Source organism: Larus michahellis, chromosome 9 (genome assembly GCF_964199755.1).
Source record: "Larus michahellis chromosome 9, bLarMic1.1, whole genome shotgun sequence".
NCBI classification, from domain to species: Eukaryota; Metazoa; Chordata; class Aves; order Charadriiformes; family Laridae; genus Larus; species Larus michahellis.
Genome location: NC_133904.1, coordinates 11915673 through 11939049, shown reverse-complemented (window position 1 = coordinate 11939049; position 23377 = coordinate 11915673). Strand labels below are relative to the sequence as shown.

The window sequence follows — 23377 nt, the reverse complement described above, 5'->3', positions numbered from 1 at the left end:
GAGTGATAATGACGAGGGGAATGTCAATACATTTCGTTTGTGGGAAGAGGTATAAGAAGCCAGGAGAGAGCTCACAACTGGGCAGCTTGATATTAGAAGGCCGCATTTACCTCACGCCCAGCACTCCCTCACTGACCTCCTCCATCCGCGCCTGAGGCGGCAGCGCGAGGGAAGGCGGGAACGCCCCCAGTGCGCGTGCTCCGCTGTGGCGCATGCGCGGGGCTGAGGCGCGGCGGCCCCTGTCAGCGCGGCCGCCTGCGGCGGGGGCTGGCGGGCCCCGGCGGAGCGGGGTGAGTAAAGAGCTGGACGGGTCCGCACAGAGAAGGAGGGAACGCGATGGAGGCAGCAGCCTTGAAGGTGCTTCCCCTGGACCCGGGAGATGAAGGCACCCAGAGGTGCAGGGTGGGACCTGCCGCCCTCTCCCTCCTGGGAGCCAGGATCGGCGCCCCGCTGAGGATCTCTCTGCCTAGCGGCTGCTGTCTCTGCACGGCCTGGCCCAGGCACGATTTGGCTGACGGGTACCTGCAGGTTGATCTGACCTGCAAAACGGCGGGTGTGACCGCAGGGGACCTGAGGGGCCTCACGCTGGGTGTCGGCCAGCTGAAACTTCTGGCGTGGCGCCAATTAAAAAAGGCGACTGTGAAAGTGGTCCTTAAGGGCTCCGCAGTGAAAAAGTCGACTCGCAGAGCAGTCTTGCAGGAGACGATCAGAGAACTGCTAAGAAATGTTTATGTTTCACTTCATTATGTTGTTACTGTTGCCCCAAATCTTGAAAATCCTGTGGTGTGCATTGAAATCCTGTCTGTGGACCCTGTGACAGATGAAGCCGGACTGATAACCCCCCAAACAAGCATAAAAATTAAGGAGGTGGTCACTTTTGAATGGTACAGGCATTTATCAGAAGACACTGCAAAAACTTCGATTGCGGGACTAGATGATGTGGCAAAGTCTTTGAAAGAAATGATTGATCTGCCTTTCCGCTTCCCAAAAACTTTCAAGAAGTTAGGGCTTTCTGTCCCTAATGGGGTGTTATTAATAGGGCCCCCGGGAGCAGGGAAAACTCTTATTGTAAAGGCAGTCGCCAAAGAAGTGGGTGCGTATCTGCTTTGCATCAGTGGCCCAGCTCTCTATGGTTCAAGACCAGGAGAAAGTGAAGAGAATTTGCGAAGAGTCTTTGAAAAGGGCAAAGAAATGTCATATGAAGGCCCAACCATTCTGTTTATTGATGAGGTTGACTCTTTATGCCCAAAGCGAGGAAGTTCGAACAATGCTCCTGAAGATCGTATCGTTGCTCAGTTGCTAACGCTACTGGATGGTGTAGATAGTGAGGGTAAGATGGTCATTATGGCAGCAACAAACAGGCCTGGTGCCTTAGACCCTGCACTGAGAAGACCTGGCAGATTTGACAGAGAGGTAAGCAAACCCTGTTATTCATATGTGCTTTTTTTTGCACGTTTGAGGTGCAGTAGGGGTCAGTTAATAAAGTAATTTACTTTTTTTATGTCTACTAGTCTTGTTTCATAGTGGGATTCTACAGGCTTGAGATGTCCTGTTTCTTTAGTTTGGGTAAGATAGGGAGCATGTTTCACTCAGGAAACTGAGAACTCCAAATACTTGAAAATGAACAAGGAGAGTATGCTTCTTTATGATAAAGACATGGACCTGTTCTAGAGGTTTTTTTTTTTTGCTTACAGGTGCTTAGCATTGCAGACATAGATTTATTTTTTTTTTCATTTAAACCCTAGACTGAACATTTATGCATTTCTCCTTAAAAGCTTATTGTGACAGAGAACTAGTAGCCTGTTGTGTCAAAAATTCTATTCAGATTCAGTAACAGGGGCTAGGTCTACTGTGGAAGACTTCTGCTAACCTAATAGTCAAAAGAAGAACAAACATATGCACTAATGCAGCACATAATGCTTTTGCTTACATTGTTTATTTTGCTGGCTAAATGTACTCCTGGGCCATCTCCAGGAGTGGGGGCATGCTTTCACAATTATAATTTTATTATTTTCCAGGACTTATAGATTGTTGAGATATATTCTATGGTGGTATTTTACCAGGGTTTTAATCATGTATGAATGTTTGTCTAATTGATTTTTTTTTCTTTCGGATGAATCTAATTCAGTCCTTGTGATGCAAGGAAATTGTTATTTTGATGTTATATCTTATGTTGAAATTACCTTAAAATAGGACTTGATGGACACTAGCTCACAGTGTCTTGTGAACAACTGTTTATACAATGTTCACTTGGAAAGTAAGTGTAAATGGAGGATGTTTTAAATAGTTGTCATTTGTATAGCGCTAGTAATAAGTTTCTTGTAAAATTCTTTAGTTGCAGTATAAGTACGTATAAATCTTCAGTAAGCAGTATAAAGTGGAGGCAAAGTTGCTTCCTAGGTGTATGAAATAAGAGGAATATAGCAAAATATCAATTTAAATTTTTTGTTTATTGTATTTGCTTTAGATTATTATTGGGACACCAACACTTACACAAAGAAGATCCATCCTGCAGTTGTTGACATCTAGTATGCCGATTTCTACAGATGTTGATTTGGTTAAACTGGCAGAAATGACAACTGGGTATGTTGGAGCTGACCTTACAGCACTCTGCAGAGAAGCTGCTATGCAGGCTGTGTTCCACAGCTCTTTGGTATGGTTGCAAATCAGTCAAGAAGAATGTTGTTAATATATGTACCAACCTTTCCCCATTAATACTCAGCTTACTTGAAAAGCTCAACAAATTGAATAACTCACAAATTAAAATACTGAAAAAATACCAAGTGTGTTATAAATGTAAATATACCGCTTCACTTGTCCTTTCAGTTCTCACCAAAAAAGGCTGTTCTCTCCTTTTTGGGTGAAAAGCTTTGCTGAAAGTTTTTATCCTCATCCCTAGCTTTTTAGGATTGCGCAAAGCAGAGATTTTAATCTTTTTTGGCAAACTAAACTAGAATGTCCACCAAAGCTCTCTCTTGAAGCTATCAGCAATTTAGAATTCTACTTCTTAATAATAACTGCAAATTAAAGTTTAGATTGACACATAAATGTGTAACTGCTAGTGATAATAACTATTATCATTTGGGTTGTATGGCTAGATATAACGTTGTAGATTGTAGACACAAGGTAAACAACTTCCCAGTGTGCAGAAATTTAACGTCTTAGCAATTCTCTAATTCCATATCTATAATACCTGTTTCTTAATATTCTTTCTATCTAGTCTGACTTTTACAAGAATTGTAAAATACTGTTGCTATGGTTTTTTCATCTGGAATAACTGAGTGGAGATTTAAAGCCATATTTGCAAAATTTCCAGAGTCAGAGCATCTACAGAGAACAGTAGAACCCTCTGTCTTCACTCAGTGGTAGAAAGAAGAGAGCATCCTATTATTATACGTTCCATCTCCAGATACCTTACAAGTATTGAAAATAATAAGCAAAATAATTTGAGCCTGGTATCTCAGAAAGAAGTAGATGGACAAATGAAAATAATGAATAAGTAGATGACCTGTTTGCCTTGAGAACTGCATTCGCTTTGTAAAATACATCTTAGTTCTATTACTGCATCTGTAGTTTAATAGTGGCATTTTCTAGCCTATTTGAGATAATAAAGTGCCTTACTTTCTCCAGTAAGTGGTGAAAATGTAAGTTGGAATATTTTTATTTGTATTTAAGAGATTCTAGGGTTTGATGTGTAGTAACCTTGAAACCAGCAACCATTTGATTCAGCAGATTACTGTGTAATGGAGCTATAATTTAAGGAAAAACATTATTTTTCTTTAAAACATTAATTTCTGTTAAAATTGGCTTTTCCTGTGTAAAAACTTGACATTAAAGAGAATATATTCTGCTTTGCATTGTATCTTTGTGTCTGCAGTGCTTAAGCTTGTTAGGGTGGGAATTTGCTTCTTTATTAGTTGTGTTTGGCCTTTTGTGAAGTGTTTTGCATACTAATGCGCCATTATAAGTTATTATGTAAAAGTATTGTTAATGTGCTTTATCTGTGTTTCTTCAGGATTCAACTGAAACAGCAATTGACATGGCAGATTTCCAAGAAGCTTTTAAAAAAATCCAACCATCCTCTTTTCGAAGTACAGTTGGACTAACAGAGTGTAAACCTGTCACTTGGGAGCAAATTGGTGGTCTTGAAGATGTGAAATTAAAGTTAAAACAGGTAACGTATAAAACAAATTTAGATAAGCAGCTAGTTTCTAATAACCATGTCCTCAGAGGTATTCTGTATGCTACATTATAGAAATGAATTCTCTTGCAAATTACCTGATTATAAATTGTATTTTAAACATTTTTTTTATATTACATTAAGTTATTACAATGTTTTTAAGTTAGAAATCTTCCAGTCACAAGGTATCACCACCAAGTGTAACATCATGGGAAAATAGGCATGTTTTTTAGTAGCTGAAAATCACTTAACTTGTAGCCAGATAATTTTTTTGATTCCTGAATTTGTAGCCAGGGATGGCTATTGTGTATCATCTTCCAAGGCTTGCCTTTTGTTCTGTTTGGGACAGAGAGGAAACTTTAAGAAGGGTGGCGTTATATGAAGGAAGACCAAATTAGTATTCTCTGATTTCAAATTAATGTTTGTACATTAATGTTGTAAATGTACAAATGTAAATTAATGTTTGTACAAGGAGAGTAATTAATGTGCACAGCAATTTTATTGATTGCATATGAACTCTAGTTTCATTACTAAGAATTTCATCCCTTTTTTTTATGTATTGACAGTGTATTGAGTGGCCTATGAAATTTCCTCAGGCGTTTGCTAGGATGGGCCTGTCTCATCCAAAGGGAATTCTTCTCTACGGACCATCAGGGTGTGCCAAAACCACACTGGTGAAGGCTGTGGCCACAAGTTGTCACTGTTCCTTTCTCTCTGTAAGTGGCGCTGACCTTTTCTCACCTTATGTTGGAGATTCCGAGAAGATTTTATCTCAGGTACAGTCTGTATCTTATTTTTGTAAGGTTGTTGTAAGGTCTATAGCTTATTTTTGCTTGGTTTTTGTAAAGCATTAGTTAGCCCTAAATTTTGTTAATGAAAAGATGATAGTTAAGGCTCTCATTTGATTATTAAATAGAAATGACTTACAGATTCACATTTATATCAACTGAGAATCTGGCCCTAAAATTATACCAGTTTTAAATTGTGAAAGTATTTATACCATTGTGTTTTCAGTTCATTTAAAAAAATTAAAAGAAGCAGAATTCACCTATAGTAAACATAAGCCAGAACAGCTCTTGTGAATCTTTATGAATGTATCTTTAAAGTTAAGTAAAATACAAAATACACGTAAATAAATGTTTTCACCTTACCTGATAGAATGTACATATTAATATTTTACTTTATTAATTAAAAAAAAACCCACAGGTTTTTCGCCAAGCAAGAGCAAATACTCCAGCAATAATATTCCTAGATGAGATTGATTCTATCCTGGGATCTCGGTCACACTGCAAAACTGGCCATGGTGTCTCAGAGCGGGTTCTTTCTGTTCTTCTCAATGAGCTGGATGGTATTGGGCTGAAAGTCACAGAAAGAAGAGGAAGCAAACTACAGCTTGAGGGTCGATGTCAAGAACAAAGTGATGAGGAAATAAAGGTATTTATGTTCCTTTTTCTATATAAAAATAATGATAAATGCTATCCAGTTGTTCAAAAAATTTTAGTTGATTGCATTCACAGTTTTTAAAATTAAAATCCTCAAGCTTAAAAATGTGAAAGATGCTGTTCTACTCTTTCACAATTTTTAGTTTTTAGAAAATACCATAGATAAGTTGCTAACTGTTCTTACATACACTGCTCCTCAATGAAACTTTGTTTGAACAAAAAACCCACGCAGGCTACTGAGCATTACTAGTTGGTGTTCATCTTCTGTCACAAAAATCTTCATGCATGACTTGACACGAAGGTAATTTTTTAGACTAATTATTCTGGTTTTACTATTATACAGGTTCCTTCCTCAACTTACTACTTATAAGCCTTTTCCCTACTTCATGTGCAGTGCTTTCTCATCCATGATTTATACAAAACCAGTACCATTATGATCAGTTACTTATCTAAACAAAAAGTTTGCAGCTGGACTTTTCAGTGAATTGTTCACAACACTTAATATCAAACTTTTCTGTATTTAAATTTCTGTCTTAATATTATGATACTTTCTGGGGGAACACTGAAGTAAACAGTTTCAAAATTGTAGGATACTGAATTTTTGCATATAAAAGGTCTTTGTTACAATCTGGCCAACAGAAAGTCCGTATTTATCATCAAGGCAGATACACACTGTATTTAGAATCACAGAATGGTTGGAGTTGGAAGGGACCTTAAAGATCACCTAGTTCCAACCCCCCTGCCATGAGCAGGGACACCTCCCACTAGACCAGGCTGCTCAAGGCCTTATCCAGCCTGGCCTTGAACACCTCCAGGGGTGGGGCATCCACAGCTTCCCTAGGCAACCTGTGCCAGTGCCTCACTACTCTTACAGTAAAGAATTTCTTCCCAATGTCCAATCTAAATCTGCCCTCTTTCAGTTTAAAACTGTTACCCCGTGTCCTATCACTACACTCTCTGATAAAGAGTCCCTCCTCATCTTTCCTGTAGGCCCCCTTTAGGTACTGGAAGGCTGCTATAAGGTCTCCCCAGAGCCTTCTCTTCTCCAGGCTGAACAACCCCAACTCTTGCAGCCTGTCGTCACAGCTGAGGTGCTCCAGCCTTCTGATCATTTCTTCCTTGTCATCTAATCTGGCCTGCAAGAAGGCATGTTTTGCCTCAACAAAATACTAATATTGAAAGGAAAATAACTACATGTAAAGATACGGCATCTTTTTGCCCTTCCCCTTTTCTCATTAGTAGTTAACTAATGTCTCTAGATAATATCTATCTTAACCGTGTTGCGCTATTATTTTTTTTTTTATATCATCTGTTACTTAGCTAGAGTTTCAGGAAACTTTGAACAAAGATTTCATGGTAGTTGCTGCAACAAATAGACCGGATATGTTGGATGATGCCTTATTGCGTCCCGGAAGGATAGACAAGGTCATCTATATTCCACCTCCAGATCTGAAGGTGAGGTATTACAAATCCATACGAGGCTTTAAATGGCAAAATATTAATTGCCAGCATACTTTACTTTAAGAGCAAAGGGGGCATATTCCTATAATACATTTAACAATTGATGGGCGATTCACTGAAGATCAGTCACCAAACTCAGGGTACAATGAAGAAGTTTAAAAAGGAATAATTATATTTGTAATTTAAAGACCAGTAACATTTTAACTGGTGTATGTAGTTATAGTATTACATATAGAAAATAGACAATATCTGGAATAATTCTGTATTATTATTAAAATCAAGCTGCAGTTTAGGAAGTACCATGACAAGTTCACTGTCGTTGCTTCAAATCATTCTTGTACCCTGTTTCCAAGGGTAGTGTAGGTACTTGTCCTGAGCCTCTCCCCCAACAAATATTGAGCCAAGCAGGCCAAATATGGATTCTTTAGCCTAAAATACTGTGTTTTGATGAAGTAATGAGTAACTGTGAATAACAGACTTTAATAATGAGATAAACTGTAAGAGTAAGTATAATCTCCATTAATAGCATTTTATTCACTCTTCCACCAAAACTAACATAGTTTTGGTACTCTTTTGGATTTTCCTTAGTTCTAACTTCAGATTTTGTACTGCTTTGGAGAGGCATTAATTGTTGGTTGGTTTGGTTTTGTTTTCTTGTATAATATGCACCAACGTGCAGGGAAGGCTTTCCATTTTGAAAATCTGCACAGAAAAAATTCCATTAGATAGTGATGTGTCATTAGAAGATGTGGCAGTCCGAACAGACCTCTTCTCTGGAGCTGATATTGAAAATCTGTGCAAGGAGGTAAGAAATACTCATGGTTAGTCTGTGAACTGAACAGTAAATGAAACCTTTCAGTGAAAAAAGAGAGATAACTCACAGATGTTACTGAGCCATCTGTAGTACGGATTCTCTCACAGTTTGTAATGAAAATATAAAGAGAATGAGTAAAGTGGAAGAACTGAACAATGGTTGGTTCTTCAAATAAAAAAGCCAAATAAGAATAAAGGCTTTCTCTGATAATTTACTAGAAGTTAAGGAATTGTACTACCCTTTGTTTCACATGGCCCTTCCTAGTCCAAGCTCATATCTAGATGGGTTGCATTCCATGTACTGCAAGCAACTGCAGCATTTTTATCTGAAATTAACATGTACTGTCAAGGCTAGAGAGGAAAAAAAATTGAGAAATCTGTAAGTATTTGACATAAGTTACACAAAAAGAGAGAAGACTAGGAAGGAAATACAAAAATATAAGTGATCAAGGGGATATTGTCTAATCCAGACAAAAAAAGTGAATGAAAAACTTATAGTAATCTTATTTGATTACTATATCTATTGCTAAATAACTATAAATTACACAATGCTGTTTTGAGATACTTTACCTAAAACTTGGTTTCATGTAAAATATTTTAGAATACTTACAATAACTTCTTTGCAACTTAAAACATAAGCACTTCAAGTTGTTTCTTTTCTTTCTTTTTCTTTTAAAGGCTGCTTTGTTGGCATTGCAAGAGAATGGACTTGAAGCAACTGTTGTAAAACACGAGCATTTTGTAAAATCACTGAGGACTGTAAAACCATCCTTAAACATAAAAGACTTGGAATTTTATGAAAAATTTAATAATCAAGAATTAGCCTCTTGAATCAAAAAGGAGTGATGTGGCATAGGTATTTTTAAATATATTACAAAGACTTTGCAATGGCTTACATCTTTTCCTGCTTTTTTTATACTGAACTTACTGTAGTTTTCAGTGTATATGAATACAGTAAAATTTCACTTATGAAAAATCTGTGACTTCAATAATGGAGAATAAATCAAAGTCCTGTTTGTTTTGGCTAGGCTTCCTCTGTCTGATGAAAGGAGTAATTGAGATACTTGGATAAAGCACTGCGGAACAGCTTAGCGTTACTGTAGATTTCCTAGTTTTCAGTACAAACACTGGCATAACAAGAATATTTAAATTGTGTTGTGAAGTCTCCAAAGGACAGTGAATATTTAAAAAAAAAAAATAGAGAAGCTTTCAGAATGATAAATAGAAAGAAGCAAGTCCCATACTATGTAAAGTGTAAGGTGTTTTGTATGTGCGTATCTATAGGCTTGCTTTCTTACAAGCAGATTCCAAAATACAGTGGCAGTAAAAAGGTTGTTGGTGCTTAATACCTTGTTAAGTTTAGGAGTCTGGGTTTTTTGAAATAATTTTAGAGCAGTTACTACTTACTGTACAAACATTTGGATTGAGTAAGCAGATACTAAGCCTCTAATCAAACAATTCAAACTATAATAATTCCTTTAGAGATGGGAGTTTTGTTTTAACAGTTTCTGCAGAATTCTTTTCCCCACCCAACCATTCTTTGTCAATACATGTTTGTAAGTTGTCTTCTAAAATACACAGATATATCAAAGGAAATAATTAAGTGTGCATTTTAACTTACCAGGGTAGGACATTTTTAATTATTTTCTCCTTTTCCCCATGAAAATGATTGCGAACTAAATACTCTACTGTTGAAGGTAGTTTCTTATTTCAGCTGAGGTTCTTAAGTTATAAACCCATTAACAAATTTATTTTTTTTTCTCATAATGAGGACACTAGGGACTGTGTCACTGCAGCACAGTTTACCATGAGGTGGATCACAAAAGGAAGTTCTAAGGCAGTTAGCGACTGCGGAGGGCAAAGGGGAGTAGCAGAGGCTGCTTAGGAACCCTTAGGAAAGGGTTCAGGTGTAAATGACTGGCCTACAGCTTGGTGGCTCTGATCACCATTTCCTAGGGAAGGACCATCCTGCTGCTTTATTGCTGGCAACAATTAGGCCAGTGCCACTGAATGTCCCAAACACCCAAAGCTTTCTCAGCAGCAGTGCTGGAAGTACAAGTATTAAAACCTTCAAGGTAACTCTCTGTTTTGCTTTCCAGTGTTTGAGAGTACTACTTTAGAATTCCCAGACCTGAAAGTCGTTAGAACAGCAAAATGCTGTCAGCTCCTTTCTTTCAAAGATGCTTCTACCTGACTTCTGTACTTGGTCCCTAGACGGACCAGCAGAGCTAATTGTGCCCTGTCCCCTCCTTGCTACAGTGAAGCCAGCAGAGGTGCAGCAAAGAAAAACCTCTCCTTCCTCTTCCTGCTTTCCAGGGGGAGAAACAGATTTATGCTCCTCTAGCTGCCCCCATAGGAGTTTTTTTGTAGACAGAGGTACTGGAAAGTGATAGGACCTGCACAACACAGTAGTGCGGTGGGAACCCGGGCCAGGGTTAAGCTTTTGGTGCAGTAAAAGGGGACAGAATGAAATCCGGCTCCTGTTCTGGTCACTGGGCACCTTGCTGGGCTCTGAGAAGAACCTGTGCCTTTGCCTAGACACGCTGCTCTTCAGGCACCTCCTGGAGAAAGGGACAAACAAGGAGACAAAGGAGAAAGGGAGAAGCAAGGTTTGCGTGAAGCAGTAACGGAGAGGGAAGGAGTGGCGGGAAGAGCACACGCCGCGTCCCTTGCGAGACCGGGGCTCCGCCGAGCGCTCCTCCGCCTGCGCGCCGGGGGGCGCCCTTCCCCCGTCCCGTCCGGTGCCGCTGCCGTGAGCTGTGGCGCCGCCAGCGCTGGCGGGCGTTGCTGGGCGCATATAAGGCGGCGAGCACCCTCCGTCAGCGCTGGTGCCCTTCGGCAGCGCCGCCGGTCCGTCTCCGCTCGCCCAGGTAACGGAGCCGTCGCGCCCGCTTCCCCGGGATCGGCTCCCGCAGCCCGGGTTGGGGGGGTCCCCGCCCGGGGTGCGGTAACAGCAAACCGTTTGTTCCAGGTCCGCAGCTGCAGCGAGGATGCGCACGAACTTCTTCCAGATACTAAAAGCAAAAAAAGAAGTAAGTTTGCCAGAGAGGTTGGTTCTGTGGTAAATAAGCCCCTTGGGCGAGGGGACGCCAGCTGGCTCAAGCAGGTGCCATTTAATTAACGAGCACCTTATAGAGGAAATCGTGGTAGCAAGGGGCGCGTGTAGCTTGAAATTTATGCATTGAAAGTGAGGTGGTGTGAGTACTAATATAGAGGTAATATGCCTTAATAGATAATCACACCTTAATGCCTTGTAACTCTTCCCCCTGTTCATGGCTCATAGCCGGAGCACCAGTTCTTCAACTCTTCTCCTTTTATGTCTTTCAGCTCATTCCCCTGGTTGGAGTACTGTCCTCTGCAGCAGTTGGGGCACTCTGTTTTTCCTTTTATTCCCTATTCAGCAAATCCGATGTCATGTAAGCAAAATACTTATTGCTTGGAGTTTACCCTAACCTCCTTTGTTCAATGGAAATATTTGACCATGAAGTTTTTCAACAACAAAAAAAAAATAAACCCGTGCGGGTGTTCCAGACTACTAGTAATGACTAAGGTATCTGCAGGTTGTAAATACTGAAGAAATTATTAATTTGGAGTGTAGTCCAAATTACTTCCTAACTTATGATTTAATAGCTTATAATTTTTCTTTGCTTTAGGTGTTTTAGGTTTTAAATGGTCTTATGAAGAATTTCAAATCATCAAATAGGTAGACGACGTACAGATATGTTGTAACCAGGCTATTGACTTGTATATAAAGGGCAGCATTTGATAATGGCTTGGCTAATAATTGGACCTAAATCCTATACTCTTTAAGCTTTTAGGAATTTTTATATTTACTTTAAAGTGATTGGAACAGACATTTTAGCTGTCATGAGTAAGAATATCCTTACTTTTTCTCTGTGTTTTTTATTTAGTTTTGATTTTTCAGCTTGCTTCCCTAGCAATAACGCATTATACTTGAACACTGTTGGCTGGTTTGGTGCTTTGGAAGCTGCAGATAAAGCAAGCCACCATTCATTCCTACACAGAGATTAAAACAGAAATGCCCAAACCCGTAAACTTGTGTTTCGGGGATCTACTTACATGAACAGTTCAACTGACAATACACTGCTCACATAAGAAAAATGTACGTCACATCACACCCTAAAACAGAGTACCTATTTTGTTTTATCTTCTCTTAAAGCATTAACAAGAGTGGAAATCCAGAACCATGGGAAACTGTCGATCCTTCCAAGCCTCAGAAGGTAATTTGTATAAATAATATAGTCAGTACAAATAGCATATATTTCTAGCACAATGAATAACTTTATTTAAACATGTAAGCACTAAAAAAATATTAATGAGGAAAAAACGTAGAGGGTGACATACATCTTTTAAAAAGTGGAACTAACTGCTTAATTCATTACTTTATGTAAAGTATCTTCCTTGTATTACTAAATGATAGGGACTCAGCTATTGCGTTCTAGGTCTGATCCTGAATTTATAGTTTACTTCTGGTTGGTGTTCCCTCATCCCCAACATCCATTTACTCAATTCTATTTATAACCATGGAAGTTTGGAGTATAGAGAAAATCCTGTTTACCCTTGCCTCGTTCCTGAATTACAAAATTAACTAGGAACGTTTTTGAGTACTGCAGCCTGAATGAAAAAAATCTTAGTTTAGTAGAGCATCGAGGATAAGGAAAAATAAAATGATTTGGCATTATTACTTATTTAATAGCCAAGTGATTTTGTTCAACAAATTATTAAATATGTCATCAGTTGCTATTTTTGCTTTCTTCTGAAAGGAACATGTAAAGTTACTAGAGATCCTTCTTTAGCAATAAGTTCATGTGTGATATGGGGAGGGGTGGGAGCGCAGTAAATGCTCACTGGGATTTTGCTAATTTTTTCATATTTTCCTTTGAATTTCTTCCAGCTATTAACAGTTCATCAGAAATGGAAACCTATAGAAGAGCTGGAAAATGTCAGAAAGCTTACGAAGTGACAAGTTTCTGTTGCCTCAAAAAGGTACCCTATGAATCTAGTGGAATCACTTCTGCACAAACTTGACTACTGAAATCAGTGTGCGGAAATGCTTCTGCTACATTTTTAGGGTCTCCCTACATTTTTTGGACTCTGGATGAGGAGTTTCATGTTGCCTTAGAAGTTGGCATACAACATCCACACAGTCCAAAAATCTGTCTCAAATGTTCCTTTTCAGTGGGCATTTGATGTCAAATGTTGAATATTCAGATGGTAATTATAAATGGAAAAAGGCTTCACACTTTTTATAGAAATTTTTTTTCTCAAAATACATGAATTTTGTAATTTTATATATTTTTAATAAAATACATTTAAAATTTTTGCAACATTCCATGTAAATTTCATAAACGGAGATTACCCAAAAGCCCTTCTAAATTGCAATTCCTGGTCTGCTCCCTCTCTATACTGTATTTCGATGCTGTATACAGACCAAATAGTCATCATAGCCAGGAGATGTCTTTGTATGGCAAGCTATGTGGTCATAAAGTATACTTGCATACATTTTCTACCTTAAATGTGATGACAATTTAAGTCAAAACCAGTGTTCGACTGCTAATACTAAAACTTAACACACGCGCTCACCTTAACCCACTGAGGAGTCCAGTAGGTTATTTAAGGGTATATTTGAGACTGCAGGATTAGAACATAAGAATTAAGTATGGCTAAAAGGGAATTGAAAATGAGATAATTTCTGTTGTATTTAAATACAGTTCATGTTTAAAATCAGAAAAATTTACTAGAATTAGGAAACTTACATTATCCAAAACTAATTACATAAGGTTCCTTTCTTCTTTTTGTGCAAGGTAGTTCATATGCTTGCTCGAATGTACTGCACAGTTAACAATTTGTTTAAAACATTTCTAGATACATGCTGTTAGGGACATCTGCTTTAACAAAGAGAAAAAAACAGATGAAAATTAGGAATGACTCTATGAAGAGACAATTCCTCTTTAAGCATCTGTGTGTTTTCTTATGGATTGGCCAGGGAAAGAATGTAATGGGCAGACCCCTGGTAAATTAATGAGGTGATGTATGCATCCAGCGGTAGAACAGTCTTTTGTGGGTATTTTCTGCATGTGTCCGCTCCCAAGCAGTTTCACAATATATTATACAGCTTCTTTTAGAGTGGATGTTCACAATGCGTATTACTTTCTGTAAGGAAGAAAGCAAAAGTGAAACAACTGCTAATTGGAAAAAGTCCCTGTAAGTGAGTAATAGTGAAGCACTTTAGGTTATTCTGCTGCAGCAAAGACAAAACTTAAGTTAATAAAGCTGTCTCGCAAATTTTAAGGTAGCTTGGCTCCAGAAGCTTTATGTTTTCTTCAGATTTATTGATGCTGAGAAAAAAAAAAAAGTTAAAACGTTATTTTATCCCATATTTGTGTGCAGATGCAACGTAAATATTTGTTTATCAAGTAAGGATGACTCAGCAGCATTTATGTTTAAGAGCAAGAGCAACCACAAATCTTCAGGATATGTTCTTAGCTTTCATTTTAAGGAATGACATTACAAGATGATTCAATAGCATATAACCACATAAATCCAGTGCTCTGTGGAATACAAGTTTTAAGTATTTTAATAGCAAAGTATTTTAAAATATTTTCTGTAAGTTATTCTATATTTCTGTATTTTTACTGGACTGTATCAAAACAAACAACAAAGTGCTGTGCTATGAGTTGATGTGTGAATTAAATGAGTTTGTTCTTCAGTAAATCGCTTGTATGGTCTGCAATACTATGACGAAGTATCTGTCAACATTAGGGAAATAAGTGTAAGTTATTCTTACATAATTTTTGTACTTAACTACTTTTCAGTGGTGTCTTCCAGTAGCCCATTAAGCAGTGTGGCTGCCATCAGTCACAAGTTGTTCCTTCTCTCATCCTGTGCTGAAGCATAATAGCAAAGGTAATTAATAGAAAGTTTTGCTTTGTTAGCTGATTTTTTTTTTTTTTTAATACAGATTTATGGGGAGGGTAATCACATAATGTGAGAAATCAAAATATTTTTCTGCACTTCAAAAAGATTATGAGTATTGTTAACGTTCTTGGGACAATTGTGTGTGTTCTCAGACTGTCCCTGAAAATACTCTGTCTCCTGCACAGATGAGTTTTTTCTTGTAAGTAGAGCACACCAAGAGCAATTACTGTATCTCCCCCCTGCAACTACTCAACAAAAATCTATAAAGCAATATACAAATTATTTCCTTGTTCTGTCGTAACTCTGTTATCTGTAGTAAAAATTTAATTGGCTGAATTTTATGAGCTGACTTTTATGAGAACAGTAAGACTTCCATGTCCTGTGTTATGCAAACCCATGACTTTTTATTCCATGGACAATTTAGAGGCTGTTGAAATAAATTTAATAATGTTCTTCCTTCTCTTCATTCTGTTCTCTCCATATTGTCTTCTCCATTCAGTTCTTGGTTTTGGGTTTGGAGTTTTTAAACAATCTTTATCTTCACTCACCCTGCCTAGTACTTTTCCATGGAACTGTATCACTTCCAACTTTCATATTAATTACAAAGTTTAATTAAAATGCTCACTGGCTTGTTAAATTTTCAAATATAGGTTAGAAATATGTTTTTAATGCCTCTAATCACCATTAGAAATGCACCATTAGAATCTATGGTCATGTTTTTCTAACTGCAGGTGGGTGATAACTTAAGTAGTCTATTTGTAAATAGTTTTCTGGAAGAACAGAAGGTTGCTTTCTGCAGTATACATGCAATATTTAATTAATTACTGATTTTTGTTATTACAATAATACTTAAAGGCCTTAACCACAATACAAGATACCTTGACATCAAAGAGCTGTGTTGAGTTTTTTTTGTTTGGCTTTCTTTGCATTTGATAGCAACGGTGTCAGCATTTCTCTGTCTGATGTCCCCTACCCCCTGCATTTCTCTACCACAAGATGCTATTAGTATAGTACTATACTGTCTAGTTACTTCATTGGCGCGTGTGGTTTCTGTAGAAAATAGTAACTTAACAGAGCGGCCTGATGCAATCATTAAAGGAAATTGTTCATCCTGCGGTTGTCATCTGTCTCGCTCAGTGCAGAGGGTTGTTGTCCCTAGGACTAGCTGTAGAAAACAAGCAAGAGTAATGGGAGTGATTCACTGGATCTGACCAATATTTGGTGTTGGACATTTCCCAAAAAAGCTTTCAGATTAAACAAACATGGCCACGCTACTCAGCACAGGTTTAATTTGCTGCCTGAAGTCTTTGCTGTACAGCACATCCCTGCCGTACGGGGAGCACACAAGATAACGAGATCACCTAAAAGTGTAACTGAAATGGAAATAAAAAAGCGTTAGCGAGGAAGTGGACTCGTGGCACTGCAGTTGGACTGAGTAACTATTGACCTTCGGGTGCTGATGGGACTAGAGAGTGGGCAGATTGTTTGCTGAAAGATATCTCCCATCATAAAACAGCCATTGCCGCTAATTGCACCCTTCAAAGGAAGTCCAAAGACTGTGCAGACACCCAGTCCAAAGAGCCGTTCCCTGTGGTGCCTCACCCCGATCAAAGATCACGCACCTTTATAGCACACTTTAGGAAGGCAGTACCAACCCTATTTATGCTGTACCTTGACCTGATGACCAAAGGATTTTGGTTTAATTAGCTTTTACTTTTAGATAACTTTGTTGCATGTATGTAATATGGGGATGTGGTGTCCTTCTGCAGGGCTGAGGGACATGCAGTCCCTCTGAGGGCCCCTCATACAACAATGAGAGCCCAGTGCCTGTGACAAATTAAGCCATTACGAGTGAAAAGTGTCTGCTGGGCCTCCGTGGCCATTACCCACTACCGCCTGTGGCTGTGGGGGAGCCCGACATGGCCGCCTTTCTTCCCCGCCATTGCTGTCTCCCTTGGCAGGCTCTCATGGGAGCAGGTGCCAGGCTGCCCACAGGGGTGAGGGGCCTTTCTTAGAATCAATTTCTTAGAATGGCTCGATTTGGAAGGGACTTTAAACATCATCTTGTTCCACTCTCCTGCCCTGGGCAGGGACACCTCCCCCTAGACCCGGCTGCTCAAAGCCCCATCCAGCCTGGCCTTGAACACCTCCAGGGAGGGGGCATCCACAGCTTCTCTGGGCAACTTGGGCCAGTGTCTCACCACCCTCACAGTAAAGAATTTCTTCTCAATATCTAATCTGAATCTAACCCCCTTCAGTTTAAAACCGTTACCCCTCATCCTATTGCTACACTCGCTGATCAAGAGCCCCTCCCCATATTTGCTGTAGGCCCCCTTCAGGTACTGAGGCGCCTCACCGCCATTTTCCCCCTGAGGAGCCCCGGGGAGGCCGCTCCCTCACGTCCGGGGGGGAGCCCCGCCGGCCATCACTGACAGATCACCTCTGGGGGCGCCTAAAGCCTGTGAGCCCTCAGCAGCGCTGATGATTGCAGCGGGGAGAAGGCAAAAAAACAGGTAGAAGCAAAGCAAACCTCCCAGGCCGGGTTTTGTGTCAAGGTGCGATTTCCAGTTGCGTGGTTAGAGGAGCTGAGCTCCCTTTCTGTGGTGGTGTGCTGCCTAGGTATTCAACAGTGTGCAAGGTACAGGATTTGTGTGGCAAATGGGGGATTTGTAAGAAAACTGTAACTCAGGTGTTGGGGGATGGCAGAGCTTCAATTGCTGTGGAGCTGTGTTAGCAAGTGAGAGTCTTAGAAATAATTTGTCTGGACTGCAGGATATAGGCCATGTACTGTCTGATGCTGCCAGTCTAGAAAATTAATTTTAAAACCCGCTCATCTATTAGTAATGGGAGTGTGCACAAAGGTTTTGGGTTTTTCTTCCATTTAAGACTTCCAGGGTTTGGCCCATCGCGCTGCGGAGGCGCTGGGGGCGGTGGCCATGGCCCACCCGCCCTGGCGGTGCTGCGCAGCAGGATTCTGCCCTTCTCCCCGGGGCTGGCAGGTGAGCATCCCTCCTGTGTCACCCTCCCCCTCTGCTGCTCTCGGACAAGATTTCACCACGTGTGACACTCCCTAAAAAGTGCTCTGTATAAATAATTTAGCCTTCACAATGCAATATTTTTAAGATAAAGCTAGTCATCTTTGTGACCTTGTTTCTGTAAGGCTTGAAAAGTGCTTGTGCACAGCTGTTAAAATTCAGATAAATGCGCTTCCAGTTTTACCAGTTGTCAAGCAATGGAAAAACAGTCTCTTCAACTTGAAACATTTGATCTGGACTATACTAGACTCTGGTATTACTCACATTCTTTCTTTTACACCCTCTTCCCTGTTCTCTACTGATACGTCTTCCTTCTTTCCTTTTCTGACACATCTTTTCTTCTTGCTAAATCTCTTTCTGTCTTGCCCACCAAAATGAACACATTAGAAAACCTTAAAATTTTCTTGGCCTAAGTTATTTCTACTGTTAATACTATTTATTAGTACACCTGGACCATGTTCTGGAAAGTTACACATGTAAAATGAGTAGATCAGAATATAATTGGACTGGTGTTTAAGCTCAGAAATTAAGCAAAAAAGGCCCTGCTTGTAACATTTGTCTTCCTTCTCCCTCTCCCCTGTTCTGCTTTGCTTTATGTATGATGATGTTATTGTAATAAATGCACCATAGGGATGATTTTTTAAAAAAGAGGAGCCTTACTAATAACAGTAAGGATGTATAGTCTGTAAATTCTTCAAGCAAAAGTCTGTGGATTTTCAATATATGCATAAATAACAGTAAATTCTTAAGAATTGTCTTTCCATTTTGAAAAGAAAATTAAATAGAAATTCAAGGCATATACATAAGCATGCTTTGTCTTTCAATAGACTCACATAAAAACATTCCCAATTTTTCTTTAAATTTGTTAACATATTAACATTATGTTGGTCCATTCCACTGAAAGCTATTTTTTAAATTATGCTACTGCAGAAAAATAAAGGCCATGTATGTTAATACTATTATGGGAGACTGTCTGTTCCTTACCCACTTCTATCAAAATATCTCTTGCTTTGAGTAAGGGCTGTTCTCTTACTCAAATTTGATTCATCTGGTTATTTCCTTACAAGAAAATGGCAAAATAACTAGTTCATCTTCTGTAACTCCAAACTTGAAGTGGTCTGGCAGTTTCTAATCCTAAGCACTGTGAATCATCAGGGTTCCTGTAGCCTTGCAGACCACGACAGTGGCTGTCCGGGCAACAGCTGTGAAGCAGCTTTTTTCATTTGTGTATTTTCTTTTTCTTTTTGAGTAAATTGGAAAACGTAACTTCTTTAAGTTCAAACTCAGTTAGCCCTCACTCAGCCAGACTTGCTGACTTCACTGACACCAAACGTTGCTGAAGCAGGCACAGGAGATTATTATCTTAAACTTGGGACTTTATCAGAGCTATTGATTTCTAAAGCAGAATTCCCTGCTGAAGCGAGTGGGAATTCTGCACAGACACTGTTGTAACCAGACGGTGGCAAACTGAAGATTTACAGACTCAGGAGGAAAAGCCAGTAGGATACAGCACCAAAAATAGGGCCAGAGTTCTGTAGCAATCCAGTCAGCATTGCCTAAAGGAACCTACATTAAACAAAGCAGTCACAAGGCAGAGCTGCCTACCATCCCACTTTATGGTGACAGCAGTTCTCTAGAACTCTTTGGTTCTCAAGCCACTTTCTATCATTTTACTCTTTTGTATGGTATTTGGCATGACACCAATCCCTTCTGGTAGACCAGCAGCGGACTGCTAGTGACTGTGAGCTCGAGTGCTTCATTGGCCTCTGGCAGTCCTTTCCTCTGCGGTGGATGCATGTTGTGAGGTGTAAGCGAGGGACACGCACCTTATCACCCCGCTAGATTGTTGTGCGGATTGTTAACAGCAAAATGTTTGTGAAAAACTGGAGTTCTTCATCTTCCTGTTTCAGTATTGTAGAATACATGGATTTTTAATTGCCAAATTCATGTAGGGTCAACATGATGCAGTTTATTTCAACACAGTATTACATTGTGTGATATATAGAGGGCAAATGGGGGTAGTTGTGGATGCAAACAAATGAGCTGAGAAGTCAGAAAAGCCACACAAGTTTGAAAAACTTATTAAGTATAAGTAAATATTTTCAAGCTTTCAACTTTAGCAAAACCTTCTCATTCTTTATTTCCTGATGTGTGATTTCTTTAATTGAAATAAATGTATTTGCAGTAGGTAGGTAACTAATAAACACCATCCTTTACCAGACTTGATGCTGCTGCTGCATGAACAAGGAAGTAAATGCAGAAAATCCAGATTCGTTGTGATCCCTGGTAGTAACAGGAAAATCTTATCAGTTTGCCAAAGAAAAGCAAAGTCATCTACTTGTAATAAATCACTGATTCACTACATCAAAACAAAGGGAAAGCTGTGTTTCTATTAAAGCTGCTAAAAATGTTTCATTTAATGATGCATGTCCCTCCTGCTGTATGACTTCTTTTATAATTCAGTAAAGCCGGGATATTTTTTTAAATGACTGTTAGCATTATGCTGCCAATGCTGTTAGCATTATGCTGCCTTTCCTGTGTTTATTTTTCCTCTTGTGAAGTGCTTTGCGTGAAACATGCTGGGGTCAGAAAACAAAATTTGGCTTAAAGACTCTAGTATCCACCTTGCTCCCGAAAGCAGAAATACACAGCAAAATCCTAGTCATAATGACTTGCAGTTCTGTTCATTGTCTCATTGCCAAACTCTTAGCCGTAATTTTAATGTTACAATACCATGTCATACACAGTAGATGTAAAGGAAAATTAGTCTGAAGTTATGGGAACGTTTTTATACTGATTTCAGGGAGGCACAGAATTAATATAACAAAACTTGTAGGGGTTGTGTTTTTTAAAAATTCTCTCTCAAGAGAAATAAAAACACTTAAGAAGTGGGCATGTCTTTGTTAAGTTTCTGTATGTGTAAAGTTCAAAGAGGAAGCTTTTGTAACATGCAAAACAGGGTGGCATATGGAAGTTCCTGTTTAAGGTATGTGTTGGGTGTATCGCTTCTTGATAGGTGTAAAGGACAAAGGCATACACCCTCTGTGGGTGAGTGCTTTAAAGAAACAAAATTGCCACCAAAGTCATAGATGGATTCACTCAATAAAGAACCAAAGTATTTGACCTTCCTATGTGTTTTTAGAAATCCTCACAGTTGTCTGTTTGACTGTACCACAGATGTAACATTCCTCAATCAGAAATACTAAAGCACAAAGGTATTACTGTAGCTAGAGATGAGCATTTGTTGAAGCAATGTGTAATCCGAGTTACGAAAAAGAAAAGCTAAGAGAACTTCTTTACCTATTGGACTTTTTTCTTCTTCACTAAACAGATAAAAGAAAATATGGCAACCCAACCAAGAAGGAAGATGGGGGCAATGCTACAATCTTTTTTCTTTTTTTTTCCCTTGGCATCAGTAATGAATGTGTGTGGTATGGGCTAGATGGGTGAAACATACCTTGCTTAAGAGAAAAATGGTTGTAAAACCAGTCATCTGACATCCTAGTTGAACTGCACAACAGATCAACTAATGCTGCACTCTATAAACAAAATTGGTACTGACTTCATTTATGACCACCACAATTTGGTCCAAAAATATTAGTGTGCTCCATAGTTGGCTGCATGGTACTGCTATGGAGTTCAATGTTTTTCAGTTGCTACCTGCAGTACCCACGTGATCTGGCTTTATCTGTTTTCTTCCCTCCTTCCTCTTTTGTACACAAACACACCTTGTGTCATCAACAAAGTATGAACTCTTAAAAAACCCCAACAGCAACAACAAAAAAGTCCCAGCAGTATAAAACCCCTTACTTAGCCATAGCAGTTGGTGGGCCTATTAGTAGGATTTAGTTTTGTTGTTACTCCTGTTATATGTGCTGCTTCTTTCTAGCTCTGACAGGTAAAATTAGGCACTACCTCTTCCTTCAGTCCTTCCTCCAGAGAAACTTCAGATGTAGTAAGTCTGAGGGTGGAAAAATAATATTCTGTTTTCATTGCTGCTTTACGAAGACAGTTAATAGATCTAATAAAGTGTGATATCCCGCTTGGCTCTCCACAAAGTATCAAAACCATATCTTAATTTACAGCTTACATGGCCCTTCAACTTCTGATATGCAAAGAGTTACTTTCTTTTAAATTTTCTATGATATGACTTGACCTTTGCTCTGTGGCAAGTCCAAGCAGCTAGTTTGCCTGAAAACCATCATAATTTTTTCCATCTAGGTTATATTTAAAGCAAATATCTAAGCAGAAAACCACCATGTGTAACTGGTTGGGTAATTTCCATTTCCAGTTGAAGGTGTGTGTCTTCTGCAGAAGCTTAGAAAATACAGAATTGCTTAATACCTTGAAGAAATGAAAGAAGACTTTACTGGAAGGAAGTTGTGGTTCTGAGTTCTTCAGCCTCTGTCATCTGCATTTTCTCTCTGTGAAGCCTGTTCAACCAGACCAAAAGACAACATTATACTAGCAATCGCAGCAGTGTAAACACAATGATATTCTACATTTATAATTGTATCTGCCTATTTTGAAGCAAAATTGCTTCCCTCAGTGTATGTTTTTGATTGAAAGTGTCATCAGATCCTTTATAAAAAAGCAGACAGTCAAGGATGTTTCAAATGGAAGTTTATGTTGTGCTGGAAACATGAATTCAGCACCCCAATGAGCAACACTTATTTTCATAGAACCAAAGGGCTTGCTTGACAACTTATATTGTTTACATTAATGAAAATATTTTGTTCTAATTGCATTTCAGATACCCATAGCCATAACTGATTTCCAGTCATATAATTTTTTATTACATACTTGGAACTGGAGGGAGGCATTTCAGCGTTGTATTCCATGATATTTACTTAAAGGCATGATATGCCTTTAAGAAGTATCTTAAGTCCTTACCAGTAATTGATTAGCAAATCTGTGCTAGGTTTGTGCTTTTCCTTATTGCATCCATCATAAAATTAAATCCCCTGTGTTGTCCTTAGGAAAAAATTAAGACGGTGTTGGGTTTTTTACATTTACTAATACGACATTTTAAAAATTTGCCACGAAATATATTGTTTTGACATATAGAAGTCTCAATAGGTATTCGCAGTACACAACTCTCTTTATTAAAGCTGGGACTAGCGCACCACCTGCTGGTAAACGCGGGAAAGGCCTTGAAGGGTGGCGAGTCGGTGGGGAGAGTATTTGTCCGTAGAGTTTTGTGTTAGGCTTGTTCTTACAGTGGGCTTGGGAAAAGGAACACATGAAATCTATAAAAAATCAATTGAGTGCTACGTTCAAGTATGTAGCATCATCTTAACTATGAAACTGTTTGTTTATGATGTTTTTCTCAAAAGTTCTATTTGAATTTTAAAAGCCAGTTACTAGAATTAAATAGCTGGTTTTATATGTTTACATCTCATCAATTTATTTAGGGATTTGTTAGATAATTTCTCTGTGTGTTTTGGGAAAAGGAAATAGGAAGAGTGCTTGAGTGCTCTTAATGCATCTGAGACAAAAGCAAATTT

The 23377-nt window shown here is 38.9% G+C and overlaps 2 protein-coding genes across 2 annotated transcripts; both read left to right on the top strand.

Annotated features, from left to right (window-relative positions):
* Nucleotides 1-210: 210 nt before the first annotated feature.
* On the top strand, nt 211-9489 carry AFG2B (AFG2 AAA ATPase homolog B). The gene is made up of 8 exons (XM_074600785.1): nt 211-1413; nt 2468-2653; nt 4016-4174; nt 4747-4956; nt 5387-5614; nt 6943-7077; nt 7763-7888; nt 8575-9489. The coding sequence occupies exons 1-8, from the start codon at nt 337-339 to the stop codon at nt 8725-8727; spliced, it is 2274 nt and encodes a 757-aa protein (XP_074456886.1). The 5' UTR covers nt 211-336; the 3' UTR covers nt 8728-9489.
* A 1176-nt stretch (nt 9490-10665) lies between these two features.
* On the top strand, nt 10666-15725 carry C9H15orf48 (chromosome 9 C15orf48 homolog). Its single transcript, XM_074600784.1, has 6 exons — nt 10666-10766; nt 10868-10928; nt 11224-11312; nt 12077-12137; nt 12812-12903; nt 14733-15725. Exons 2-5 carry the CDS (start codon nt 10887-10889, stop codon nt 12878-12880), a joined length of 261 nt encoding a protein of 86 aa, XP_074456885.1. The 5' UTR covers nt 10666-10766; nt 10868-10886; the 3' UTR covers nt 12881-12903; nt 14733-15725.
* Nucleotides 15726-23377: the final 7652 nt, after the last annotated feature.